The 26,708-nt window shown below is 63.6% G+C and overlaps 2 protein-coding genes across 2 annotated transcripts; one reads left to right on the forward strand and one right to left on the reverse strand.

Annotated features, from left to right (window-relative positions):
- Positions 1-2,394: 2,394 nt before the first annotated feature.
- Positions 2,395-10,754, forward strand: GIPC1 (GIPC PDZ domain containing family member 1). The gene is made up of 6 exons (XM_030970519.1): positions 2,395-2,713; positions 4,072-4,257; positions 7,054-7,159; positions 8,204-8,319; positions 9,263-9,344; positions 10,487-10,754. The coding sequence occupies exons 1-6, from the start codon at positions 2,444-2,446 to the stop codon at positions 10,636-10,638; spliced, it is 912 nt and encodes a 303-aa protein (XP_030826379.1). The 5' UTR covers positions 2,395-2,443; the 3' UTR covers positions 10,639-10,754.
- Positions 10,755-19,997: 9,243 nt separating this feature from the next.
- LOC115916783 (dnaJ homolog subfamily B member 1-like) lies at positions 19,998-24,891 on the reverse strand. The gene is made up of 5 exons (XM_030970520.1): positions 24,629-24,891; positions 22,828-23,386; positions 20,261-20,329; positions 20,107-20,175; positions 19,998-20,018 (listed from the first exon to the last, which is right to left on the reverse strand). Exons 1-5 carry the CDS (start codon positions 24,823-24,825, stop codon positions 19,998-20,000), a joined length of 915 nt encoding a protein of 304 aa, XP_030826380.1. The 5' UTR covers positions 24,826-24,891.
- Between the last annotated feature and the right edge of the window lie 1,817 nt (positions 24,892-26,708).

Below are 26,708 nucleotides of genomic sequence, written 5' to 3' on the forward strand. Positions count from 1 at the left end.
GTCGAGCCCAAAATTCCTTGGAGTGACCCCAAAAACCGCGCCCGGGACCCCCAGGTCCCCCTGAGTGATCCCAAAATCCTCGGGAATTCACCCCAAATCCTGGGAATTTGTCCCCAAATCCTCCGGGAATTCACCCCAAAATCCTTGGGAATTTGTCCCAAAATCCTCGGGAATTTGTCCCAAAATCCTCAGGAATTCACCCCAAAATCCTCAGGAATTTGCCCCCAAATTTCTGTGACCACAAAATCTCCAAGATTGGCCCCAAAACCTTCGGGATTGACCCCAAAATGCGCCTGGGGGAGCCCAATGAGCGCTCGGTCCCAGGTGTGCACAGGTGTGTACTGGGTGTGTCCCAGGTGTGTAACAGGTGTGTCACGGGTGTGTAACAGGTGTGTACTGGTTTGTACAGGTGTGTAATGTGTGTGCACAGGTGTGACAAGTGTGTAATGTGTGTGCACAGTTGTGTACAGGTATGTAAAGGTGTGTAATGTGTGTGCACAGGTGTGGCAGGTGTATAACAGCTGTGTAATGTGTGTGTACAGGTGTGCACAGGTGTGTGCACAGGTGTGTAATGTGTGTGCACAGGTGTGCACAGGTGTGTACAGGTATGCACAGGTGTGCACAGGTGTGTAAGGGCTGTATAGCAGGAACCAGGTGTGCACAGGTGTGTAATGTGTGTGCACAGGTGTGGCAGGTGTATAACAGGTGTGTAATGTGTGTGCACAGATGTGCACAGGTGTGTAAGGGCTGTGACCCAGCTGTGCACAGGTGTGTAATGGGTGTGCACAGGTGTGTACAGGTGTGTAAGTGCTGTGTCCCAGCTGTGCACAGGTGTGTAATGGGTGTGTGCATGTGTGTACCATGTAACAGGTGTGCACAGGTGTGTACAGGTGTGTCATGTGTGTGCACAGGTGTGTAACGGGTGTGTGACCCCGCCCCCAATCCCCTCCCCGGCTCCATCCCTGCCCCGCCCCCCTTGGGGTCTCAGCCCCGCCCCTTTGGGTTTGGCCCCGCCCTTTTGGGGATCTGAGCTCCGCCCCTTTCGGCACCACCCCGCCCCCCGCTTCTACGCGCTCTTGGCCCCGCCCCTTCGCGCCACGCCCCTCTTAGCCCCTCCCCTTCCTGGCCCCGCCCTCACAACGCTCCGTGCTGGCTCCTGATTGGCTGCGCGCGCGGGCGCGCCCATTGCCGGCGGCGCTGGAGGGGGGAAGGAGGGAGCGGCCACGCCCTTTCCTGCCCCTCCCGCCTCCCATTGGTCCGGACGGGGCGGGGCGGCTGCACTGATTGGTCCGCGCGGGGCGGGGCGGTGGCGCTGATTGGTGTGGGCGGGACTTGGCCACGCCCTCCCGGAAGTGCCGCTCCGGCAGCAGCGCCCGGCCGGTGAGGGGGAACCGGGACCGAAACCGGAACCGGAACCGGAAACGGAACCGGGACCGAGACCGAGCTCGGGGGGGCCGGGACCGCGTGCGGGAGGGGGCGGGGCCGGCGGGAACCGGAGCCGGGCGGGGCCGGGGGTCCCGCGGGGGGGCCGGGCCCGGGGAGCGGGAGGAACCGGGGCGGAACCGGGGGGAACCGGGAGGAACCGGGGCTCGGGGACCCCCCCGCGTGCCTCAGTTTCCCCTCTCGCCTTTCAGCCCCCAGCGGAGCAGAGCGGGACCCCCCCGGAGCACCGGGGTGGGGGCAGCGAGAGACCCCCGGGGACACCGGGAGCCCAAAAGAGCCCCCCGGGGACACCGGGACCCCCCCGGAACACCGGGAGCCCACCCAGACCAACTTAACCCCCCCAGAAAGCCCCGAACCCCCCCAAACCCCCCCAAAGCCCCCACCAGACCCCCCAAACCCCCCAAAATCCCCTCCAAGACCCCCCGAGATTCCACCCCAAACCCCCTCCTGGAGCCCCCCAAATTCTCCCAGACCCCTCAAGACCCCCCCAAAACCCCATCCTAACCCCCCCAGACCCCCCAGTCCTCCTCGACCCCCCCAAATCCCCCCCAAATCCCCTCCTAGATCCCCCAAGACCCCTCCTCGACCCCCCCAAATCCCCTCCAGACCCCCAAATCCCTCCTCGACCCCCCCAAATCCCCTTCTAGCTTCCCCCAAATCCCCTCCTAGACCCCCCAAATCCCTCCTAGACCCCCCAAATCCCCTCCTAAACCCCCCCAATCCTTCTTAGACCCCCCAAATCCCCTCCTAGACTCCTCCAAGGCCCCTCCAGACCCCCCAAATCCTTCCTAGCTCCCCCAAATCCCCCCAGACCTCCCAAATCCCCTTCTAGCTCCCCCCAAATCCCTCCTAGACCCCCCAACCTCCCCCCAAGTCCCCTCCTAGACCCCTCCCAATCCCTTCTAGACCCCCCGCCCCCCCCCAGACCCCCCAGCCCCCCCCAGCCCCCCCAAACCCCTCCGGCCCCCCCAGGCGCCAGTCCCGTCCCCGCTCCGTGCCGATGCCGCTGGGGCTCGGCCGCCGCAAGAAGCCGCCGCCGCTGGTGGAGAACGAGGAGGGGGCCGGGGGGCGCGGGGGGGCCCCGGGGGAGCCCGGGGGGGCCCCGGGGGGGGTCCCGGGGGCGGCGCCCCCCCCGCAGCCGCTGCGGCCCCGCCTGGTGTTCCACACGCAGCTGGCGCACGGCAGCGCCACCGGCCGCGTGGAGGGGTTCGGCAACGTGCGGGAGCTGTACGGGAAAATCGGGGAGGCGTTCGGGATTCCCCCCAGCGAGGTGAGACACACTGGGTTATACTGGGTTATACTGGGTTATACTGGGTTATACTGGGAATGCGCTGGGAGGGGTTCGGCAACGTGCGGGAGCTGTACGGGAAAATCGGGGAGGCGTTCGGGATCCCCCCCAGCGAGGTGAGACACACTGGGTTATACTGGGTTATACTGGGTTATACTGGGAATGGGCTGGGTTATACTGGGATGGGCTGGGAGGGGTTCGGGAACGTGCGGGAGCTGTACGGGAAAATCGGGGAGGCGTTCGGGATTCCCCCCAGCGAGGTGAGACACACTGGGTTATACTGGGTTATACTGGGTTATACTGGGATGGGGCTGGGAGGGGTTTGGGAATGTGCGGGAGCTGTACGGGAAAATCGGGGAGGTGTTCGGGATTCCCCCCAGCGAGGTGAGACTGGGTTATACTGGGTTATACTGGGATATACTGGGTTATACTGGGTTATACTGGGAATGCACTGGGTTATACTGGGAATGCACTGGGAGGGGTTCGGCAACGTGCGGGAGCTGTACGGGAAAATCGGGGAGGCGTTCGGGATCCCCCCCAGCGAGGTGAGACTGGGATGGACTGGGTTATACTGGGAATGGGCTGGGATGGACTGGATTATACTGGGAATGCACTGGGTTATACTGGGTTATACTGGGAATGGGCTGGGTTATACTGGGTTATACTGGGTTATACTGGGATAGGCTGGGTTATACTGGGAACGTGCGGGAGCTGTACGGGAAAATCGGGGAGGCGTTCGGGATCCCCCCAGCGAGGTGAGACACACTGGGTTATACTGGGTTATACTGGGTTATACTGGGTTATACTGGGATGGGCTGGGAGGGGTTCGGGAACGTGCGGGAGCTGTACGGGAAAATCGGGGAGGCGTTCGGCATCCCCCCCAGCGAGGTGAGACTTACACTGGGTTATACTGGGTTATACTGGGAATGGGCTGGGTTATACTGGGTTATACTGGGACAGACTGGGTTATACTGGGTTATACTGGGAATGCACTGGGATGTACCGGGAGGGACTGGGATATACTGGGATATACTGGGTTAGACTGGGATGGCACACTGAACATGCCAATGTCCCCATGTCCCCTGTCCTCAGTGTCCCCAGGTGCTGTCCCCAGTGTCCCCAATGTCCCCGGGTGCTGGCCCCTGCCCCAGGTGCTGTTCTGCCCCCCAGGTGATGTCCCCACCTGTCCCCAGGTGCTGTCCCCTGCCCCAGGTGATGTCCCCTGTCCCCAGGTGATGTCCCCACCTGTCCCCAGGTGCTGTTCTGTCCCCTGATGCTGTCCCCTGGCCCAGGTGCTGTTCTGCCCCCCAGGTGATGTCCCCACCTGTCCCCACCTGCAGGTGCTGTTCTGCACGCTGAACACGCCCCAGGTGGACATGGAGAAGCTGCTGGGGGGGCAGATCGGGCTCGAGGATTTCATCTTCGCGCACACGCGCGGCCGCCAGAAGGACGTGCAGGTGCTGAAGTCTGAGGAGGCGCTGGGGCTCACCATCACCGACAATGGAGCAGGATACGCCTTCATCAAGGTGAGACACACCTGGGACAGGTGAGACACACCTGGGACACACCTGGGACACACCTGGGACAGGTGAGACACACCTGGGCAGGTGACACACACCTGGGTGGGGGCAGTGGGGCTCACCATCACCGACAATGGAGCAGGATACGCCTTCATCAAGGTGAGACACACCTGGGCAGGTGACACACACCTGGGCAGGTGACACACACGTGGGACACACCTGGGACAGGTGAGACACACCTGGGCAGGTGACACACACCTGGGTGGGGGCAATGGGGCTCACCATCACCGACAATGGAGCAGGATACGCCTTCATCAAGGTGAGACACACCTGGGCAGGTGACACACACCTGGGCAGGTGACACACACCTGGGACACACCTGGGACAGGTGAGACACACCTGGGATAGGTGAGACACACCTGGGGACAGCTGGGGACAGGTGAGACACACCTGGGACACACCTGGGATAGGTGAGACACGCCTGGGACAGGTGACACACACCTGGGTGGGGGCAATGGGGCTCACCATCACCGACAACGGCGCTGGATACGCCTTCATCAAGGTGAGACACACCTGGGGACACACCTGGGACAGGTGACACACACCTGGGGACAGCTGGGGACACACCTGGGACAGGTGAGACACCCCTGGGTGGGGGCAATGGGGCTCACCATCACTGACAATGCAGCAGGATACGCCTTCATCAAGGTGAGACACACCTGGGATAGGTGACACACGCCTGGGGACACACCTGGGACACACCTGGGACACACCTGGGACAGGTGACACACACGTGGGACACACCTGGGACAGGTGACACACACCTGGGGACAGCAGGATGGGGGCAGTGGGACAGTGCTGGGGCTCACCATTACCAACAACAGGTGACCCCAGGTGACTGAGGTGACCCCAGATGACCCCGAGTGCCCCCAGGTGTGACCCAGGTGTGTCCCAGGTGTCCCCAGGTGTGTCTCAGGTATCCCCAGGTGTGACCCAGGTGTGTCCCAGGTGTGACCCAGGTGTGTCCCAGGTGTCCCCAGGTGTGTCCCAGGTATCCCCAGATGTGACCCAGGTGTGTCCCAGGTGTGACCCAGGTGGTTTAGGTGTTACTCAGGTGTCCCCAGGTGTCCCCAGGTGTGTCCCAGGTGTGAGCCAGGTGTGTCCCAGGTGTGACCCAGGTGGTTTAGGTGTTACTCAGGTGTGTTCCCCCCCCAGAGGATCCGGGAGGGCTCGGTGATGGCGCGCACGCCCCAGGTGTGACCCAGGTGGTTTAGGTGTGACTCAGGTGTCCCAGGTGTGACCCAGGTGTGTCCCAGGTGTGACCCAGGTATCCCCAGGTGTGACCCAGGTGTGACCCAGGCGTGACCCAGGTGTGACCCAGGTGTCCCCAGGTGTCCCCAGATGTGACCCAGGTGTGACCCAGGTGTGACCCAGGTGTCCCCAGGTGTGACCCAGGTGTGACCCAGGTGTCCCCAGGTGTGTCCCAGGTGTGACCCAGGTGTGTCCCAGGTGTCCCCAGGTGTGTCCCAGGTGTCCCCAGGCGTGACCCAGGTGTGTCCCAGGTATCCCCAGGTGTGTCCCAGATGTGACCCAGGTGTGTCCCAGGTGTCCCCAGGTGTGTCCCCAGGTGTGACCCAGGTGTGTCCCAGGTGTCCCCAGGTGTGTCCCAGGTGTCCCCAGGTGTGTCCCAGGTGTGACCCAGGTGTCCCAGGGTGCCAGGTATCCAGTCAGGTGTGACCCAGTGCCCTGTCCCCAGTGTGACCCAGTGTCCAGGTGGACCCAGTTGTGCAGGTGTCCCCAGTGTCCCCAGTGTGTGCAATCCCAGCCAGAGTGACCAGGGGCCCAGGGTCCCCAGGTGTGACCCAGGTGTGTCCCAGTGCCCAGATGTGACCATGTGTCCCAGGTGTCCCCAGGTGTGTCCCCAGGTGTGACCCAGGTGTGTCCCAGGTGTCCCCAGGTGTGTCCCAGGTGTCCCCAGGTGTGACCCAGGTGTGTCCCAGGTGTCCCCAGGTGTGTCCCAGGTATCCCCAGGTGTGACCCAGGTGTGCCCCAGGTGTGTCCCAGGTGTCCCCAGGTGTGACCCAGGTGTGACCCAGGTGTGACCCAGGTGGTTTAGGTGTTACTCAGGTGTCCCCAGGTGTCCCCAGGTGTGACCCAGGTGTGACCCAGGTGTGTCCCCAGGTGTGTCCCAGATGTGACCCAGGTGTGTCCCAGGTGTCCCCAGGTGTGACCCAGGTGTGTCCCCAGGTGTGTCCCAGGTGTGACCCAGGTGTGACCCAGGTGTCCCCAGGTGTGTCCCAGGTATCCCCAGGTGTATCCCCAGGTGTGTCCCAGGTGTGACCCAGGTGTGTCCCAGGTATCCCCAGGTGTGACCCAGGTGGTTTAGGTGTGACTCAGGTGACCCAGGTATCCCCAGGTGTGACCCAGGTGTGTCCCAGGTGTGCCCCAGGTGTGACCCAGGTATCCCCAGGTGTGACCCAGGTGTGTCCCAGGTGTGTCCCAGGTGTCCCCAGGTGTGACCCAGGTGTGACCCAGGTGTGACCCAGGTGTGACCCAGGTGTGTCCCAGGTGTCCCCAGGTGTGACCCAGGTGTGTCCCCAGGTGTGACCCAGGTGTGTCCCCAGGTGTGACCCAGGTGTGACCCAGGTGTGTCCCAGGTGTCCCCAGGTGTGTCCCAGGTGTGACTGGTGTGACCTGGGTGTGCCCCAGGTGTGTCCCAGGTGTGCCCAGGTGTGTCCCAGGTGTCCCCAGGTGTCCCCAGGTGTGCCCAGGTGTCCCAGGTGGGACCTGGGTGTTCCCCAGCGGATCCGGGAGGGCTCGGTGATGGCGCGACTGGCGGGTGGGCGGGGGGACGTGCTGGAGGCGCTGGACGGGCGCAGCCTGGGCAGCGCACTTCGAGGGGGACTGGGCTGGACTGGGAGAGACTGGCGGGGCCTGGGATGGAACTGGGACGGGACTGGGGGGCGGACTGGGGGGACTGGGGGGACTGGGGGACTGGGGGGACTGGGGGCGGGGGGACTGGGGGGACTGGGGGGACTGGGGGGGACTGGGGGGACTGGGGGGACTGGGAGGGACTGGGGGGGACTGGGGGACTGGATTGGGAAAACTGGGGGCACTGGGATGCACTGGGGGGACTGGGGGGACTGGGGGGGACTGGGGGGGACTGGGATGGACTGGGGGGACTGGGGGGACTGGGAGGGACTGGGGGGACTGGGGGGGACTGGGAGGGACTGGGATTGAACTGGGGGGACTGGGAGGGACTGGGGGGGACTGGGGGAACTGGGAGGGACTGGGAGGGAACTGGGATGGACTGGGAGGGACTGGGATAGACTGGGAGGGAACTGGGAGGGACTGGGGGGGACTGGGAGGGACTGGGGGGGACTGGGAGGGACTGGGATGGACTGGGGGGACTGGGGGGAACTGGGAGGGACTGGGGGGGACTGGGATGGACTGGGGGGACTGGGAGGGACTGGGAGGGACTGGGATGGAACTGGGAATGGGACTGGGATTGGACTGGGATTGGACTGGGAGGGACTGGGGGGGACTGGGAGGGACTGGGGGGGAAGTGGGTTATACTGGGGGGGACTGGGAATCAATGGGATTGAACTGGGATTGAACTGGGAGGGACTGGGATTGAGCGAGATTGAACTGGGGTCAATGGAGCTGGGCGCTTGCACCAGTTGGGGCTCGAACTCGGATGGCCCAGGAGGGACCGGGATTGAACTGGGCTGTACTGGGCTGTACTGGGAGCACTGGGCTGTACTGGGGGGGGTCCCAAGGTGCCCGCCACAATAAGGACCCTCCGTGTCCCCTGTGTGACCCCTCTGTCCCCTGTGTCCCCTCTGTGTCCCCTTTCTGACCCCTGTGACCCCTGTGACCCCCTGTGACCCCTGTGACCCCTGTGACCCCTGTGACCCCCGTGTGACCCCGTGTGACCCCTCTGTGTCCCCAGACGGGGTCGGGCCCCGCTCCGGGGGGGTCTCAGCCCGGGGGGGGCCCCCCCAGGGCTTCTCGGGCCGGGGGACGCTGAGGCTGCGCTCGAGGGGCCCAGCCACGCTGCAGGAGCAGGTAGGGAACAAAAACAGGTAGGGACCAAAACGGCCCAAAATCACCCCAAAAACAGCCCAAAAACACCCCCAGAACAGGCCACGCTGCAGGAGCAGGTAGGGACCAAAAATGGCACAAAAACACCCCAAAATCACCCCAAAAACACCCCCAAAACACCCCAAAACTCCCCAAAAACGGGCCCAAAGCAGCCGAAAGGCACCCCAAAACTACCGCACAAAAGCCACACGCAGAAGCAGGTAGCCCCAAAAGACCCCAAAAACACCCCAAAAACAGCCCAAAATCACCCCAAAAACACCCCAAAGTCACCCCAAGACCACCCCAGAACAGGCCACGCTGCAGGAGCAGGTAGGGACCCAAAACAGCACAAAATCGTCCCGAAAACCCCCCCAAAATATCCATGGGAACCCCAAAATATCCATGGGAACCCCAAAGTGTCCATGGGAACCCCAAAACATCCCCTGGAGACCCTAAAACAGCCTGGGGACCCCCAAAACGTCCCCTAGTGACCCCAAAATGGGCCACACTGCAGGAGCAGGTACGGCCCCAAACAGCCCCAAAAACGCCCAAAACATCCCCTAGAGACCCCGAAACCAGCCTGGGAACCCCCAAAATACCCACTGGGGACCCCAAAATATCCCATGCAATCCCAAAATGTCCTGGGACCCCAAAATCGCCTGGGAGCCCCCCAAAATCCCACCGGGACCCCTGAAAATCACCCTCGGGACCCCCAAAATCCCCTTGGGACCCCAAAAATCCCCTTGAGACCCCCGGGGATCCCCCAAAATCCCCTTGGGACCCCCTAAATCCCCTTGGGACCCCTGGGGATCCCCAAAACCCCCTTGGGACCCCCAGGGATGCCCCAAAATCCCCTTGGGACCCTCAGGGATGCCCCAAAATCCCCTCGGGACCCCCAAACTCCCCCAAACTCCCCGAACCCCCGCAGCCGTCGGCGTTCGAGGAGCGCGCCGTGGCCAAGGTGGACGATCTGCTGGAGAGCTACATGGGCATCCGGGACAGCGAGCTGGGTGAGCCCCGAAATCCCGGGGACCCCAAAACCCCGGGGACCCCAAAATCCGGGACCCCAAAATCCCGGGGAACCCCAAAATCCTGAGAGAACCCCCAAAAATCCCCATGGGATCACCCCAAACCCCCTGGGCTCTGCTGGAGAGCTCCATGGGCATCCGGGACAGCGAGCTGGGTGAGCCCCAAAATCCCGGGGGACCCCAAAATCCAGGACCCCAAAATCCGGGACCCCAAAATCTGAGACCCCAAAATCGGGGACCCCAAAATCCGGGACCCCAAAAAACCCCCTGGGACACCTGGACTGTCCCCTGATGTCCCCATCTCTGTCCTCGTGTCCCTGATGGTGTCCCCGATGTCCCTGACCATGTCCCCAATGTGTCCCCAGTGTCCCCACAGCGGCCACCATGGTGGAGCTGGGCCACGATGCCTGGGACCCCGACGTGTCCCTGATGTCCCCAATGTCCCCGATGTCCCCAATGTCCCCAATGTCCCTGACAATGTCCCCAATGTCCCTGACAATGTCCCCAATGTCCCCAATGTCCCCGATGTCCCCAATGTCCCCAATGTCCCCGATGTCCCCCGTGTCCCCGATGTCCCCAATGTCCCCAATGTCCCCAATGTCCCCACAGCGGCCACCATGGTGGAGCTGGCCCGAGACGCCCGTGACCCCGACGTGTCCCCGATGTCCCTGACCATGTCCCCGATGTCCCCGGTGTCCCCAATGTCCCCGATGTCCCCAATGTCCCTGACAGTGTCCCCAATGTCCCCCCAATGTCCCTGATGTCCCCGATGTCCCCGATGTCCCCGATGTCCCTGACAATGTCCCCGATGTCCCCAATGTCCCCGATGTCCCCGATGTCCCCGACGTGTCCCCGATGTCCCTGACCATGTCCCCGATGTCCCCAGTGTCCCCAATGTCCCCGATGTCCCCAATGTCCCTGACAATGTCCCCAATGTCCCCAATGTCCCCGATGTCCCCAATGTCCCCAATATCCCCAATGTCCCGATATCCCCAATGTCCCCAATGTCCCCGATGTCCCCAATGTCCCCATTGTCCCCAATGTCCCCGATGTCCCCAATGTCCCCAATGTCCCCGAAGTCCCCAATGTCCCCGATGTCCCCAATGTCCCCGATGTCCCCACAGCGGCCACCATGGTGGAGCTGGGCCGCGACGCGCGTGACCCCGACGCTCTGGCCGAGGCTCTGGACGCTCAGCTCGGCGACTTCGCCTTCCCCGACGAGTTCGTGTTCGACGTCTGGGGCGCCATCGGCGACGCCAAGGCCGGGCGCTGCTGAGCCCCCGAAACTGGGACCCCAAAACACCTGGGGGGGACCCCAAAAACACCTGGGGGGGACCCCAAAAACACTGGGACCCCCAAAACACTGGGACCCCAAAAACACCTGGGGGGGACCCCAAAAACACTGGGACCCCCAAAACACCTGGGGGGGGCCCCAAAAACACTGGGACCCCCAAAACACTGGGACCCCAAAAACACCTGGGTGGGACCCCAAAACCGCTGGGACCCCAAAACCCGCCTGGGTGGGACCCCCCCCAAAAACACCTGGCTGGGACCCCAAAACCCCAGAACCCCAAAACCCACCTAGATGGGACCCCAAAACCGCTGGGACCCCCAAAACCACCTGGGTGGGACCCCAAAACCCCAGAACCCCAAAACGACCTGGGTGGGACCCCAAAACCCGCCTGGGTGGGTCCCAAACCACTGGGACCCCAAAACCCCAGAGCCCCAAAATCACTGTGACCCCAAAACCACTGGGATCCCAAAACCCAGCTGGATGGGACCCCAAAACCCAGGACCCCAACAACCACTGCGACCCCAAAACCTTGGGACCCCAAAAACTGCTGGGACCCCAAAAGGCTGGGACACCCCCTGAATGGGGACCCCAAAACCCCAGGATCCCCAAAACCCACCTGGGACCCCAAAACCACTGGCAACCTAAAACCCCAGGATCCCCAAGATCTTGGGATCCCCAAAATGGGGACCCCAAAACCCCTTGACTCCTCCTGATGGGGACCTCAAAACCTTGGGACCCCAAAAACCACTGGGACCCCAAAACCCCGGGACCCCCAAAACCCCAGAACCCCCAAAACCACTGGAACCCACAAAATCCCAGGACACCCCCAAATGGGGACCCCAAAAGCCTGGGACACCCTGAAACCACTGGGACCCCAAAACCGCGAGATACTCCCGAATGGGAACCCCAAAACCCCAGGACACCCCAAAAACCACTGGGACCCCAAAACCTCGGGACCCCAAAACCCTGGGACATTCCCAAATGGGGACCCCAAAACCCCGGGACCCCAAAACCCGCGGGACACTACAAAACTCCCTGGGACACCCCAAAACCCCGGGACATCCCCTGAATGGGGACCCCAAAACCTTGGGACGCCCCAAAACCACCAGGACCCAAAAAACCACCGGGACCCCAAAACCCTGGGATCCCCAAAACCTTGGGACCCCAAATGGGGACCCCAAAACCCCGGGACCCCAAAAACCACTGGGACCCCAAATGGGGACCCCAAAAACCACTGGGACCCCAAATGGGGACCCCAAAAACCCTGAGACCCCAAAAACCGCTGGGACCCCACAACCCTGGGACACCCCCAAATGGGGACCCCAAAACTCGAGACCCCCAAAACCCCGGGACACCTCCTGAATGGGGAGCCCAAAAACCACTGGGACCCCCAAAAACCACTGGGACCCCCAAAATCCTCCAGGGACCCCCAAAATCCTCCAGGGACCCCCCACAAGCATCCTGGGCCCTCCCCTCAATTTTTGGGATCCCCCTCTCATCAGGGACCCCCCCAAATTTTTGGGGACCCCTTCCAAGCATCCTGGGGTCCCCCCCTCAATTTTTAGGACCCCCCCCGAAAATCTTTGGGGACCCCCCCAGGGGCAGGACCGGGCGTCCCCTCCCCCCCCCCCAAGGGGCGTTTTTGGGACCCCCCAAAATTGGGCGTGGCCCCAGTGCCGTCTGAGCCTGTCACTGTCACTGTCACTGTCACCTGTCGGTGTCACCTGTCCGTGTCACCTATGGGTGTCACTGTCACCTGTCGGTGTCACCTGTGGGTGTCACTGTCACCTGTCGGTGTCACTGTCACCTGTCGGTATCACCTGTCCGTGTCACCTATGGGTGTCACTGTCACCTGTCGGTGTCACCTGTGGGTGTCACTGTCACTGTCACCTGTCCGTGTCACCTGCTGGCCCCTCCCCTCCCCTCCCCCCCCCGGGATATTTTTGTATTTTCGTGGGAAAGATTTGGAGATAAAAAACCAGAGAAACGGGAACGGCTGTGGGGGAGGGGAGGGACGCACCTGGGGACACCTGGGACACAACTGGGGACACACCTGAGACACACCTGGGCACACCCATTGTACACCTGGGCACACCTGGGAGACACCTGGGGACACCTGGGCACACCCATTGGACACCTGGGGACACCTGGGCACACCTGGGACATACCTGGGGACACCTGGAGACAGCTGGGGACACCGGGAACACACCTGGACACAGCTGGGGCACACTTGGAGACACACCTGGGCATGCCTGGGACACACCTGAGGGCACCTGGGACACACCTGGGCACACCTGGGGACAGCTGAGGGCACCTGGGACACACCTGGGCACACCCATTGTACACCTGGGCACAGCTGGGGACACCTGGGCACACCTGGGCACACCCATTGCACACCTGAGATACACCTGGGGGCACCTGAGACACACCTGGGGACACCCAGGGGCACTTGGGGCACACCTGGGACATCTCAAACACACCTGGACGCACCTAGGGTGTACCTGGGATACACCTGGGACATCTCGGACACACCTGGGGACATCTGGGCACACCCATTATACACCTGGGCACACCTGGGACATCTCAGACACACCTGGGGGCACCTGGGGGGTACGTAGGGCACACCTGGGACATCTGGATAAACCTGGGTACACCCGTTACACACCTGGGGCACAGCTGGGACACACCTGGGTACAGTTGGCACACGGCACACCCATTGCACACCTGGTGCATCTCAGACACACCTGGATACACCTGGGCACACCTGGGGGGTACATAGGGCACACCTGGGCACACCCATTACACACCTGGGCACACCCATTACACACCTGGGCACAGCTGGGGCACTCACTGCAGTTTCCAGGTGATCCCAGAGCCCGTTGATCTGTACAGGTGTTGAATACCCAAAATACAAACGGATACTGGGTCAAACTGGGAGCACTGGGACTGGAATGGGTTAAACTGGGACAGCAACTGGGACTGGAATGGGTTAAACTGGGACTGGAAGGGTTAAACTGGTTAAACTGGGACTGGAATGGGTTAAACTGGGACAGCAACTGGGACTGGAATGGGTTAAACTGGGACTGGAATGGGTTAAACTGGGACAGCAACTGGGACTGGAAGGGTTAAACTGGTTAAACTGGGACTGGAATGGGTTAAACTGGGAGCACTGGGAAGGGTTAAACTGGGAGCACTGGGACAGCACCTGGGGTCAAACTGGGAGAGCAACTGGGACCGAAAGGGTCAAACTGGGTTAAACTGGGACAGTGCCAGGGACTGGAATGGGTTAAACTGGTTAAACTGAGAAGGGTCAAATTGGGACAGCACCTGGGACTGCAAGGGTTAAACTGGTTAAACTGGGAGCACTGGGACAGCACCTGGGGGCCGGCGGGGTCAAACTGGGAATGGGTTAAAAATGTTACTGGGAGCAACTGGGATGGACTGGGAGGAACTGGGATGGACTGGGAGGATGGACTGGGAATGGGAAATGGGAACTGGGATGGACTGGGAGGATGGACTGGGATGGACTGGGAGGATGGACTGGGAATGGGAAATGGGAACTGGGATGGACTGGGAATGGGAAATGGGAACTGGGAGGGCCTGGGGGAGAGGGGGGGTGGGGTGACTGGGGGAACTGGGCCAGACTGGGCCAGACTGGGCTGAACTGGACCGAACTGGGAGCACTGGGAGGGCCTGGGAGAGGGCCGGGCGGGGTTACTGGGGGAACTGGGCCAGACTGGGCTGAACTGGAGGGACTGGAAGCGATTGGGCCAAACTGGGAGCACTGGGAGAGAGCAGGGCGGGGTTACTGGGAGGGACTGAGGGGGGAACTGGGCCAAACTGGGAGCACTGGGAGGAGATGAAGAGACACTGAGAAGGAAATGGGGGAACTGGGCCAGACTGGGAGAAACTGGGAGCGCTGGGAGGAGCTGAGGGGAGTCAGGAGGGACTGGGAAGGGACGGGGGCTCATTGCGGGGAAGGGGCGGGCGAGGGGGACATTGGGGACACTGAGGGGACACTGGGGACATTGGGGACACTGAGGGGACACCGGGGACATTGGGGACACTGAGGGGACACTGGGGACATTGGGGACACGAGGGGACACACCGGGGGGCGGGGGGGGGCTGGGGACATTGGGGACATTGGGGACACTGGGGGGACAGCAGGGGACACGGGGGACAGGGGGGGTGGGGGGACACTGGGGACAGTGGGGACATTGGGGACATTGTGGGGACACTGGGGGACAGCAGGCACATCAGAGGACAGCAGGGACACGGGGGACATTGGGGACATCAGGGGACAGCAGGGGACAGCAGAGACAGAGGGGAGAGAGCTGGGGATGGCCCGAGGGACAGGGAAGGGACACTGGGGACACTGGGGTGGCACTGGGGACACTGGGGACACTGGGATGGCACTGGGGACACTGGGGACGGGGACACTGGGATGGCACTGGGATAGCACTGGGGACATTGGGATGGCACTGGGGACATTGGGGACATTGGGGACATTGAGGGGACATTGGGGACACTGGGAGGGCATTGGGGACATTGGGGTGACATTGAGGGGACATTGGGGACATTGGGGACATTGAGGACATTGAGGGGACACTGGGGGTGGCATGAGTGACAGAGGGGGACACTGGGGACACTGGGGACATTGGGGGATGGGTTTTGGGGGGGGTGGTCATGAGTGACAGCAGGACCGGGCACACTGGGGACACCAGAATGACAGGTGACCCGGGGACAGTGGATGGGTTTTGGGGCCTGGATGGGGTCTCCTGGATGTCCTGGGTATCCCCACCATAGGTCATGGACACCTGGGCCACCCTGGGGACACCTGGAATGTCCAGGTGACCTCCTGGAGCTTTGGTGGGACCTGGGCACCTGGGCCTGGACACCTGGGTCTGTCCTGAGACACCTGACAGGTCCTAGGTGACCTCCAGGACCCCTGGTAGGACCTGGACACCTGGGGCCCACCTGGGCCTGGACACCTGAGTGACCCCTGAGAGGTCCAGGTGACGTTCTGGAGCTTTGGAAGGACCTGAGCACCTGGACCTGGACACCTGGGTCTGTCCTGAGACACCTGACAGGTCCTGGGTCATCGCCTGGACCTTTGGTAGGACCTGCACACCTGGGGCCCACCTGGACCTGAGCACCTGGGTCCATCCTGAGACCCCTGACAGCTCCTGGAGCCCTCCTGGACCCCCCGGGCCACCATGTCCAGCCCACATGGACCCCTTGGGCCACCTGGGACACACCTGGGACACCAGAGCACACCTGGGGACACCTGGGGACACCTGGGACACACCTGGGACACACCTGGGACACACCTGGGGACACCTGGGACATCTGGGGCACAGCTGGGACACATCTGGGACACACCTGGGGACACCTGGGCACATCTGGGGCACAGCTGGGACACACCTGGGGACACCTGGGCACACCTGGGGACACCTGGGACACACCTGGGGACACCAGAGCACACCTGGGGACACCTGGGACATCTGGGACACACCTGGGGCACACCTGGGACACACCTGGGGACACCAGAGCACACCTGGGACACACCTGGGGCACACCTGGGACATCTGGGACACACCTGGGACACACCTGGGCACACCTGGGGACACGGAGTTAGGGTCCCAGCCCCCATTTGGGGAGGGGGGGAAGGAACAAACCCCTGGGGGTCACTGGGGAGGGGTCCCAGACTCGAAATAGGGGCACAGCCCCCATTTGGGGAGGGGTCCCAAAGCCCACTGGGGAGAGGTCTCAGACCCCATTTGGGGTCCCAAACCCCATTTAGGGTTGCAAACCCTATTTGGGGAGGGGTCCCAGACCCCATTTGGGGTCCCAAATCCCATTTGGGGAGGGGTCCCACCCCGATTTAGGGTCGCAGACCCCATTTGGGGAGGGGGTGGGGACAGACCCCAAAGTGGGCGCAGACCCCATTTGGGGAGGGGTCCCAGACCCCATTTAGTGTCCTAAATTCCATTTTGGGGAGGGGTCTCCATATCCCCATTTTGGGGGGTTATCAGCCCCTATTTGGGGAGGGGTCTCAGACCCCATTTAGGGTCCCAAACCCCATTTGGGGAGGGTCCCAAACCCAATTTCGAATCCCAAACCCCATTTTGGGGAGGGGTCCCAAACCCAATTTAGGGTCCCAAACCCCATTTGGGGTCACAGATTCCATTTGGGGAGGGGTCTCAGACCCAATTTAGTGTCACAAACCCCATTTGGGGAGGGGTCTCCATGCCCCCATTTTGGGGGGTTATCAACCCCTATTTGGGGAGGGGTCCCTAAGACCCCATTTCAGATCCCAAACCCCATTTGGGGAGGGGTCTCCATGCCCCCATTTTGGGGGTTATCAACCCCTATTTGGGGAGGGGTCCCAGACCCCATTTCAGATCCCAAACCCCATTTTGGGGAGGGGTCTCAGACCCCATTTCAGATCCCAAACCCCATTTTGGGGGAGGGGTCCCAGACCCCATTTAGGGTCCCAGACCCCATTTTGGGGGCCAGGCCCCCATTTTTGGTGGGGGGTCCCTAAGGGTGATTTTGGGGCACAGAAATGTGGACCCCCACCCCCCCCCCCCAAATAAAACCAGACCCGCTGGGGGGACTGCCCCTTTGGGGTCCCCCAACCCGAGGCCCCCGAGACCCTCACGCCCTCCCGGGCCCCAATCCCCACCCCGAGCCGCCCGCGGCCCCCCCACCCCCCCCCCCCGGGGGGGCCCCCCGGTTTGGGACCCCACCCCAAAAAGGGGGAAGGACACCTGGGGACCCCCCCCAAATAAGCCCCCAAATGGGGGAGGGGGAGGGGGGCAAATTGGAGGGGACAAGGAGCGGGGACCCCAAAATTGGGAGTGAGGGCACCGGGGGACCCCCAAAATGATGGGGGGGCAGAGATACCTGGGGACCCCCAAAATTGGGGGTGAAGGACACCTGGGGACCCCAAAATGGGGGGTCAAGGACACCCCAAGACCCCCGGAATTGGGGGAGAAACACACAGGGGGACCCCCAAAATTGGGGGAACAGAGACACCCAGAGACCCCCAAAATTGGGGGGTTCAAGGCCACCCGGGGACCCCAAAATCCGGGTGGGTCGAGGACACCTCAAGACCCCCAAAATGGCGGGGAAGTGGGGACCCCTAAATTGGGGCTGAAGGACACATGGGGACCCCCAAAATGGGGGGGACAAGGACACCCCAAAACTCCCTGAGACAGTGGGGAGACCCCAAAATCCCTGTGAGATCGGGGACAAGGACACCCCAAAACCCCCCAGGACACGGGGTGACCCCAAAACCCCCCTGAGATCGGGGACAGGGACACCCCAAACCCCTTGGGATGGGTGAGGTGACCCCAAAACCCCTCCGAGCTCTGAGATTGGAGACAGCGACACCCCAAAACCCCCCTGATACAGTGGAGAGACCCCAAAACCCCCTTGAGACAGTGGAGAGACCCCAAAACCCCTCCGAGCTCTGAGACTGGAGACAAGAGCACCCCAAAAGCCCCGGGACAGTGGGGTGACCCCAAAACCCCTTGGAGGTCTGAGACAGGGGACAGGGACACCCCAAAACCCCCCTGAGACAGTGGGGTGACCCCAAAAGCCCCGGGACAGTGGGGTGACCCCAAAACCCCTTGGAGGTCTGAGACAGGGGACAAGAGCACCCCAAAACCGCCTGAGATTGGGGACAAGGACACCCCAAAACCCCCTGAGACACGGGGTGACCCCAAAACCCCCCTGAGATCGGGGACAGGGACACCCCAAAACCCCCTGAGACACGGGGTGACCCCAAAACCCCCTGAGACAGTGGAGAGACCCCAAAGCCCCCTGAGATCGGGGACAAGAGCACCCCGAAGCCCCGGGGACAGTGGGGTGACCCCAAAAACCGTCTGAGATTGGTGACAAGGACACCCCAAAACCCTCCAGGACACGGAGTGACCCCAAACACCCCTGAGATCGAGGACAAGGACACCCCAAAACCCCCGGGATGGGTGAGGTGACCCCAAAACCCTCCAGGACAGTGGGGAGACCCCAAAACCCCCTGAGATCGGTGACAAGGACACCCCAAAATCCCCGGAACAGTGGGGTGACCCCAAAAACCGTCTGAGATTGGTGACAAGGACACCCCAAAAGCCCCGGGACACAGGGTGACCCCAAAACCCTCCAGGACAGTGAGGTGACCCCAAACCCCCCTGAGATCGGGGACAGGGACACCCCAAAACCCCCGGGACAGTGGGGTGACCCCAAAAACCGCCTGAGATTGGTGACAAGGACACCCCAAAACCCTCCAGGACACGGAGTGACCCCAAACCCCCCTGAGATCGGGGACAAGGACACCCCAAAACCCCGGAGGACAGTGGGGTGACCCCAAAACCCCTGAGATCGGTAACAAGGGACACCCCAAACCCCTGGAACAGTGGGGTGACCCCAAAACCGCCTGAGATTGGTGACAAGGACACCCCAAAAGCCCCGGGACACAGGGTGACCCCAAAACCCTCCAGGACAGTGAGGTGACCCCAAACCCCCCTGAGATCGGGGACAGGGACACCCCAAAACCCCCGGGACAGTGGGGTGACCCCAAAAACCGTCTGAGATTGGTGACAAGGACACCCCAAAACCCTCCAGGACACGGAGTGACCCCAAACCCCCCTGAGATCGAGGACAAGGATACCCCAAAACCCCCGGGATGGGTGAGGTGACCCCAAAACCCTCCAGGACAGTGAGGTGACCCCAAACCCCCCTGAGATCGGGGACAAGGACACCCCAAAATCCCCGGAACAGTGGGGTGACCCCAAACCCCCCTGAGATCGGGGACAGGGACACCCCAAACCCCCGGCGACACGGGGTGACCCCAAAACCCTCCAGGACAGTGGGGTGACCCCAAACCCCCCTGAGATCGGGGACAGGGACACCCCAAACCCCTTGGGATGGGTGAGGTGACCCCAAACCTCAACAGGGACAAGGAACCCCAGCCCACGGGGAGGAGGAGAGGAGGAGGAGGGACAGCCCGCGCCGGGCCCAGGGCCCCCAGTCCGGGCCATCGGGGGTTTGGGGCCCGTATGGGGGCAGGATTGCTCATAGGGGTTTGAGGGGGCGCATCCGGGACTGGGAATTCCATGACCTGGAACACCATGGGCAGTGGCAGCCCCTGGCCCGAACGGGGGGGCCGGTGAGCACGCCCTGGAACACACATGGGCATGGAGCGCCGTCCAGGGTGGGACATCACCGTAGGGACATTGGGGACAGGTTAGGGACATGGGGACACATCAGGGACATGGGGGACATTCCACGTCCTGGAACACCATGGGCATGGAGCGGCCGTCCAGGGTGGGGCACGGTCACCGTGCAGCCACACAGAGCTGCGGGGACATTGGGGACATTGGGACAGGTTAGGGACAGGGGACATGAGGGACATGGGGACACATCAGGGACATGGGGACATTCCACGTCCTGGAACACCATGGGCATGGAGCGGCCGTCCAGGGTGGGCACGGTCACCGTGCAGCCACACAGAGCCTGCAGGGACATGGGGACATTGGGGACAGGTCAGGGACACAGGCACATGGGGACATGGGGACACAGGGATATGGGGACATTCCACGTCCTGGAACACCATGGGCATGGAGCGGCCGTCCAGGGTGGGCACGGTCACCGTGCAGCCACACAGAGCCTGGGGACACTGGGGACATTGAGGGGACACGTCAGGGACACATCAGTGACATGAGGGACATGGGGACAGGTCAGGGACATGGGGATGTTCCACGTCCTGGAACACCATGGGCAAGGAGCAGCCATCGAGGGTGGGGACAGTCACCGTGCAGCCACACAGAGCCTGGGGACATTGGGGACATCGGGACAGGTTAGGGACAGAGGGACAGAGGGACAGGTCAGGGACATGGGGACAGGTCAGGGACAGAGGGACATGGGGACATGGGGACACATCAGGGACACGTCAGGGACACGTCAGGGACATGGGGGGCACATGGGGCTGTTCCACATCCTGGAACACAGGGACACATCAGGGACACAGGGACAAGGGACACGATGGACAGGTCAAGGACAGGTCAGGGACAGGGGACACGTCAGGGACACGGGGATATTGGGACATGTTAGGGACATGGGGACAGGCCAGGGACAGGGGACACAGGGACACAGGGGACACAGGGGGACACAGGGGACAGGGGGGACACAGGGACAGGTCAGGGACACAGGGGACACAGGGGGACAGGTCAGGGACAGGGGACATGGGGCACATGGGGACAGGTCACCGACAGGGGACACGGGGGACACGTCAGTGCTGGGCCAAGGGGCACCCCCAGCATGGCCCCACTGCCCAGAGTGACCCTTGGGGTGACCCCAGAGTGACCCCCAGAATGACCCCCAGAGTGACCCCAGAGTGACCCTTGGGGTGACCCCAGAGTGACCCCCAGAATGACCCCACAGTGACCTCCACAGTGACCCAAAGTGACCCCAGAGTAACCCCCCATAATGTCCTGTCACTACCCAGAGTGACACCAGAGTAACCCCTGGAGTGACCCCTCAGTGACCCCTCAGTGACCCCCAGAGTGACCCCAGAGTGACCCCCTGTCCATCCATCGTGTCCTGCCACCCCCCCGAGTGACCACCCATCGTGTCCCCCCACCCCAGGCTGACCCACCCGCGATGTCCCCACCTTCTGTCCCCACCAAGACCAGCCCACCCCAATGTCCCACCAAGACCACCCCAGACCGCGTGTCCCCACCACCACCCACCCTTGATGTCCCCAAAGACCACCCAACCCTGATGTCCCCACCAAGACCACCCACCCAACCCTGATGTCCCCACCAAGACCACCCCATCTCCAACATCCCCACCAAGCCCACCCCATTTCCAATGTCCCACCAAGCCCACCCACCCCGATGTCCCCACCAAGACCACCCCATCTCCAATGTCCCACCAAGCCCACCCATGATGTCCCCACCAGTCCCACCCACCCCCTGATGTCCCCACCAAGACCACCCATCTCCAACATCCGCCCCAAGACCAAACCATCTCCAATGTCCCCACCAATCCCACCCCATCTCCAATGTCCCCCACTGCCACCCATCTCCAACGTCCCCACCAATCCACCCAGTCCTGATGTTCCACCAAGACCACCTCATCTCCAACTTCCCCACCAAGACCAAACCATCTCCAATGTCCCACCAAGCCCACCCACCCCTGATGTCCCCACCAAGACCACCCCATTTCCAAGGTCCTCCCCAAGCCCACCCACACCATGATGTCTGCAATCCCACCCACCCTGATGTCCCCACCTGTCCCACCCCATCTCCAACATCCCCACCAAGACCAAACCATCTCCAACATCCCCACCAATCCCACCCACCCTGATGTCCCCACCAATCCCACCCCATCTCCAATGTCCCACCAAGCCCACCCTGATGTCCCCACCAGTCCCACCCACCCTGATGTCCCCACCGATCCACCCCCATCTCCAATGTCCCACCAAGCCCACCCACCCTGATGTCCCCACCAAGCCCACCCATCTCCAACATCCCCACCAAGCCCACCCATCTCCAACATCCCCACCAAGACCACCCCATCTCCAATGTCCCACCAAGCCCATCCAGCCCTTGACGTCCCTACCAATCCCACCCCATCTCCAATGTCCCCACTGCCACCCATCTCCAACGTCCCCACCAATCCACCCAGTCCTGATGTTCCACCAAGACCACCTCATCTCCAACATCCCCACCAAGACCAAACCGTCTCCAATGTCCCACCAAGCCCACCCACCCCCTGATGTCCCCACCAAGCCCACCCATCTCCAACATCCCCACCAAGACTAAACCATCTCCAATGTCCCACCAATCCCACCCACCCCCTGATGTGCCCACCAAGACCACCCCATCTCCAATGTCCCCACTGCCACCCACCCTCAATGTCCCCCACTGTCACTCATCCTGATGTCCCCACCAAGCCCACTCCATCTCCAACATCCCCACCAAGACCACCCCATCTCCAATGTCCCACCAAGCCCACCCTGATGTCCCCACCAGTCCCACCCACCCTGATGTCCCCACGAAGACCAAACCATCTCCAATGCCCCACCAGTCCCACCCACCCTGATGTCCCCACCAGTCCCACCCACCCTGATGTCCCTGACCCCCCCGTGCCGTCCCCGCCGACCTCGCGCAGGCTGATCCTGGCCGGGTAGACGATGTCGGAGCCGTCGCGGCGGAACACGTCGTGCGGCTTGTCCTTGAGCACGAACACCACGTCGGCCGGGATGTTGTTGGGCGTCTGGTCGCCCTCCTTGGGGAAGGTGATCTTGGTGCCCTCCTTCCAGCCCTTCTTCACCTCGATGGTCAGGATCTTGTCCTCGTTCCTCACCGTCTTCCCGTCGGGGCCCAGGCGCTTGTGGGAGATCTTCATCTTCTTGGTGCAGCCGCTGTAGATCTCCTCCAGCGACACGCGCAGCTCGTGCAGCACGGGGGGGTCCTGCTTGCGGCCCTCGCCGCCCCGGCCCCGCGGGAAGCTGACGCTGCCGAGGCCGCCCACGTGGAAGGTGTTGAAGGCCTCGTCGCCGTCCTCATCGTCGCCGTTGCGCTGCACGAAGAAGGTGTCGAAGGGGTTGCGCCCGTCGAAGAACTCGGCGAACATGGCGTGCGGGTCGCCGCGGAACGTGTAGGTGAAGGTGGGCCCGTTGGAGCCCCCCGGCCCGGGGGTGGGGGCTCCCCTTTCAGCCCTGGCGGATTTCGGGGGGGGGCGGGGGTTGGCAAGGGGGTGCTGGCCGAGGTGCCCCCCCGCCCCCCGGCCGCGGGGAGAGCCGCGGGCAGGGCAGGGCAGGGCGTGGGGCAGGGCCAGGGCGTGGGCAACCGCGGCGAACCGGTTCTGCCCGTGGCGCCGACGCCGCTGACGGCCCCGGACGGGCCCCAACAGGCCCAGCCGGCTCCAGCGCCGCCCCCCCGGCACCGCCCCGGCGCCCTGCCGGCGTCCCCCGGGCACTGCCGGACACGCGGGGGGCCCGGAGCCCCCTCCCCGTGCGCCCCTCTCGGTGCCACCCTCGGGCTGAGCCCACCCTGCTGTGGGTGCCCAACGCAACCCTGAGCCTGGCGCCGGCACCTGGCCCTGGCACCTGTCCCCTCACCTGGCCCTGGCACCTGTCCCCTCACCTGGCCCTGTCATCTGTCCCTGTCACCTGGCCCTGTCCCCTCATCTGTCCCCCCTCACTTGTCCTCACCCCCTGCCCCCTCTCACTTGTCCTCACCCCCTGGCCCTGGCACCTGTCCCTGTCACCTGGCCCTGTCCCCCTCACCTGTCCCCTCACTTGTCCTCACCCCCTGCCCCCTCTCACCTGTCCTCACCCCCCTGTCCCTGTCACCTGTCCCTCTCACCTTTCCCCCTCACCTGTCCCCCTCACCTGGCCCTGTCACCCGTCCCCCCCACCTGCCTGCCTGTCACCCCCAAGCCCCCAACCCCTCACTCTCCCCCCCAATCTCCCCTCCAGCCCCCCACCCTCACCCCCCACCTGCCCTCTCCACACCCCCTCTGACCCCCTCCCCCACCTAACCCAGGACCCCCCGACCCCCTCACTGCCCCTCCCGTGCCCCCCTGACCCCCTCCCCACCTAACCCAGAACCCCCTGACCCCCTCACTGCCCCTCCCGCGCCCCCCAGACCCCCTCCCCATCTGCCCCCGACCCCTTCCCATGTCCCATAACCCCCCGCCTGCCCCTCACTGACCCTCCTGTACCCCCCAGACCCCTTCCCCACCCGCCCCAGACCCCCTCCCCATCTACCCCAGACCCCCTCGCCCCTCCTTGCCCCTCCCGTGCCCCCCAGCCCCCGTCTCCACCTGCCCCCTACCCCTTCCCGTGCCCCCCAGACCCCCTCCCCACCCACCCCCAGACCCCCTCCCCACCCACCCCCTCACCCCTCCCGTTGCCCCCAGCCCCCTGCCCTGCCGCCGCTCACCCTCCTCCCCGTACTTGTCGAAGATCTCCCGTTTTTTGGGGTCGCTGAGCACGTCGTAGGCCTCGGCCACCTCCTTGAAGCGCTGCTCGGCGCCCGGGGAGCGGTCCTTGTCCGGGTGGCAGCGCAGCGCCTGCCGCCGGTACGCGCGGCGGATGTCGGCGGCCGAGGCGCCCCGGGCCAGCCCCAGCGTGCGGTAATAGTCCTTGCCCATGGCCGCCGCCGCTGCTCTGGCACCGGGCACGGCGAGGATCCGCGGGACGGGCACGGGGAGGGAGCCCCGAGGGGCGGGGGGGGGACGGGGAGGGACCGGGGAGGGACCGGGATGGGGAGGGAGGGACCGGAGAGGGATGGGGATGGACCGGGGAGGGAGGGATGGGGAGGGACTGGGATGGACTGGGATGGACTGGGATGGACTGGGATGGACTGGGATGGACTGGGATGGGGAGGGAGGGATGGGGAGGGTCCGGAGAGGGACTGGGGTGGACTGGGATGGACTGGGATGGACTGGGATGGGGAGGGAGGGATGGGGAGGGTCCGGAGAGGGACTGGGATGGACTGGGGTGGACTGGGATGGACTGGGATGGGGAGGGACTGGGATGGACTGGGATGGACTGGGATGGGGAGGGAAGGACCGGAGAGGGATGGGGATGGACCGGGGAGGGAGGGATGGGGAGGGACTGGGATGGGGATGGACTGGGATGGACTGGGATGGGGAGGGAGGGATGGGGAGGGTCCGGAGAGGGACTGGGATGGACTGGGATGGACTGGGATGGACTGGGATGGGGAGGGAGGAACCGGGAGGGATGGGGATGGATCGGAGAGGGATGAGGATGGAGCGGGGAGGAACCGGGATGGGGAGGGAGGGAGGAATGGGGAGGGACCGGGAGGGATGGGGATAGAGCGGGGAGGGACTGGGGTGGACCGGGATGGGGAGAGAGGGACCGGGGATGGACCGGGATGGGGAGAGAGGGACCGGGGATGGATCGGAGAGGGATGGGGATGGAGCGGGGAGGGACCGGGATGGGGAGGGAGGGATGGGGAGGGACCGGGGATGGACCGACAGCGATGGGGAGGGACCGGGAGGGACGGAGAGGGATGGAGAGGGACCGGGAGGGATGGGCATAGAGCGGGGAGGGACGGGGAGGGATGGGGAGGGACCGAGAGGGATGGGGAGGGATGAGGAGGGACCGGGAGGGACCGAGGAGGGATGGGGATGGAGCGGGGAGGGATGGAGAGGGAGGTGCATGGAGCGGGGAGGGACGGGGAGAGGGACCAGGGATGGATGGGGAGAGGGATGGAGCGGGGATGGAGCGGGGAGGGACCGGGGAGGGACCGGGGATAGAGCAGGGATAGAGCGGGGAGAGGAATGGACCGGGGGAGGGACCGGAGAGGGATGGAGAGAGGGATGGAGCGGGGACTGGGGATGGAGCGGCGATGGAGCGGGGTGGGATGGAGCGGGGACTGGGGATGGAGCGGGGATGGACCGAGGATGGAGCGGGGATGGAAATGGACCGGAGAAGGGACCGGAGAGGGACCGAGGAATGGATGAGGATGGAGTGAGGATGGACCGGAGAGAGACGGCGAAAGGGCCGGGCAAAAACCGGGGAATGGGTGGGGAGGGACCGGGGGATGGAGGGGGAGAGGAATGGACCGGGGAGGGACCGGGGATGGGTCGAGATGGGAACGGGGATGGATGGAAATGGAGCGGAGGAGGGACCGGGGACGGGTCGAGAAGGGGCTGGACCGGAGGAGGAACCGAGAGAGGAGCGGGGGGGACGAGGAGGGGTCGGGAAAGGGTCGGGAGCGGGAGCGGGGACAGACGGGCGGAGGAACCGGGAGAGGAACCGGGGCAGGAGCCAGGGAGGGAGCGGGGAGAGCGGGGAGGGGATCGGGATGGGAACGGGATGGACACGGGGGGGACATGGGGACAGGGAGGACATTGGGGACATCGGGACACAGGACATGGGGACACTTTGGGACACAGGACACAGACACGGGGGGGACATGGTGACAAGGGACATGGGGACAGGGAGGACAAAGGGACACAGGACATGGGGACACGGGGACATGGGGACAGGGGGTCACAGGACATAG

Source organism: Camarhynchus parvulus, unplaced genomic scaffold, assembly GCF_901933205.1.
Source record: "Camarhynchus parvulus unplaced genomic scaffold, STF_HiC, whole genome shotgun sequence".
Classification (NCBI taxonomy): domain Eukaryota; kingdom Metazoa; phylum Chordata; class Aves; order Passeriformes; family Thraupidae; genus Camarhynchus; species Camarhynchus parvulus.

Coding starts and splice junctions, on each gene's coding strand:
- LOC115916783 (XM_030970520.1), bottom strand. CDS start 24,825: ATGGGCAAGGACTATTACCGCACGCTGGGGCTGGCCCGGGGCGCCTCG. Junction 23,387..24,628: donor AAACGGGAGATCTTCGACAA/GTACGGGGAGGA, acceptor GAAATCCGCCAG/GGCTGAAAGGGGAGCCCCCA. Junction 20,019..20,106: donor TGCCCATGGTGTTCCAGGAC/GTGGAATGTCCC, acceptor ATGTCCCCGCAG/CTCTGTGTGGCTGCACGGTG.
- GIPC1 (XM_030970519.1), top strand. CDS start 2,444: ATGCCGCTGGGGCTCGGCCGCCGCAAGAAGCCGCCGCCGCTGGTGGAG. Junction 2,714..4,071: donor TCGGGATTCCCCCCAGCGAG/GTGAGACACACT, acceptor CCCCACCTGCAG/GTGCTGTTCTGCACGCTGAA. Junction 7,160..8,203: donor CGCACTTCGAGGGGGACTGG/GCTGGACTGGGA, acceptor CTGTGTCCCCAG/ACGGGGTCGGGCCCCGCTCC.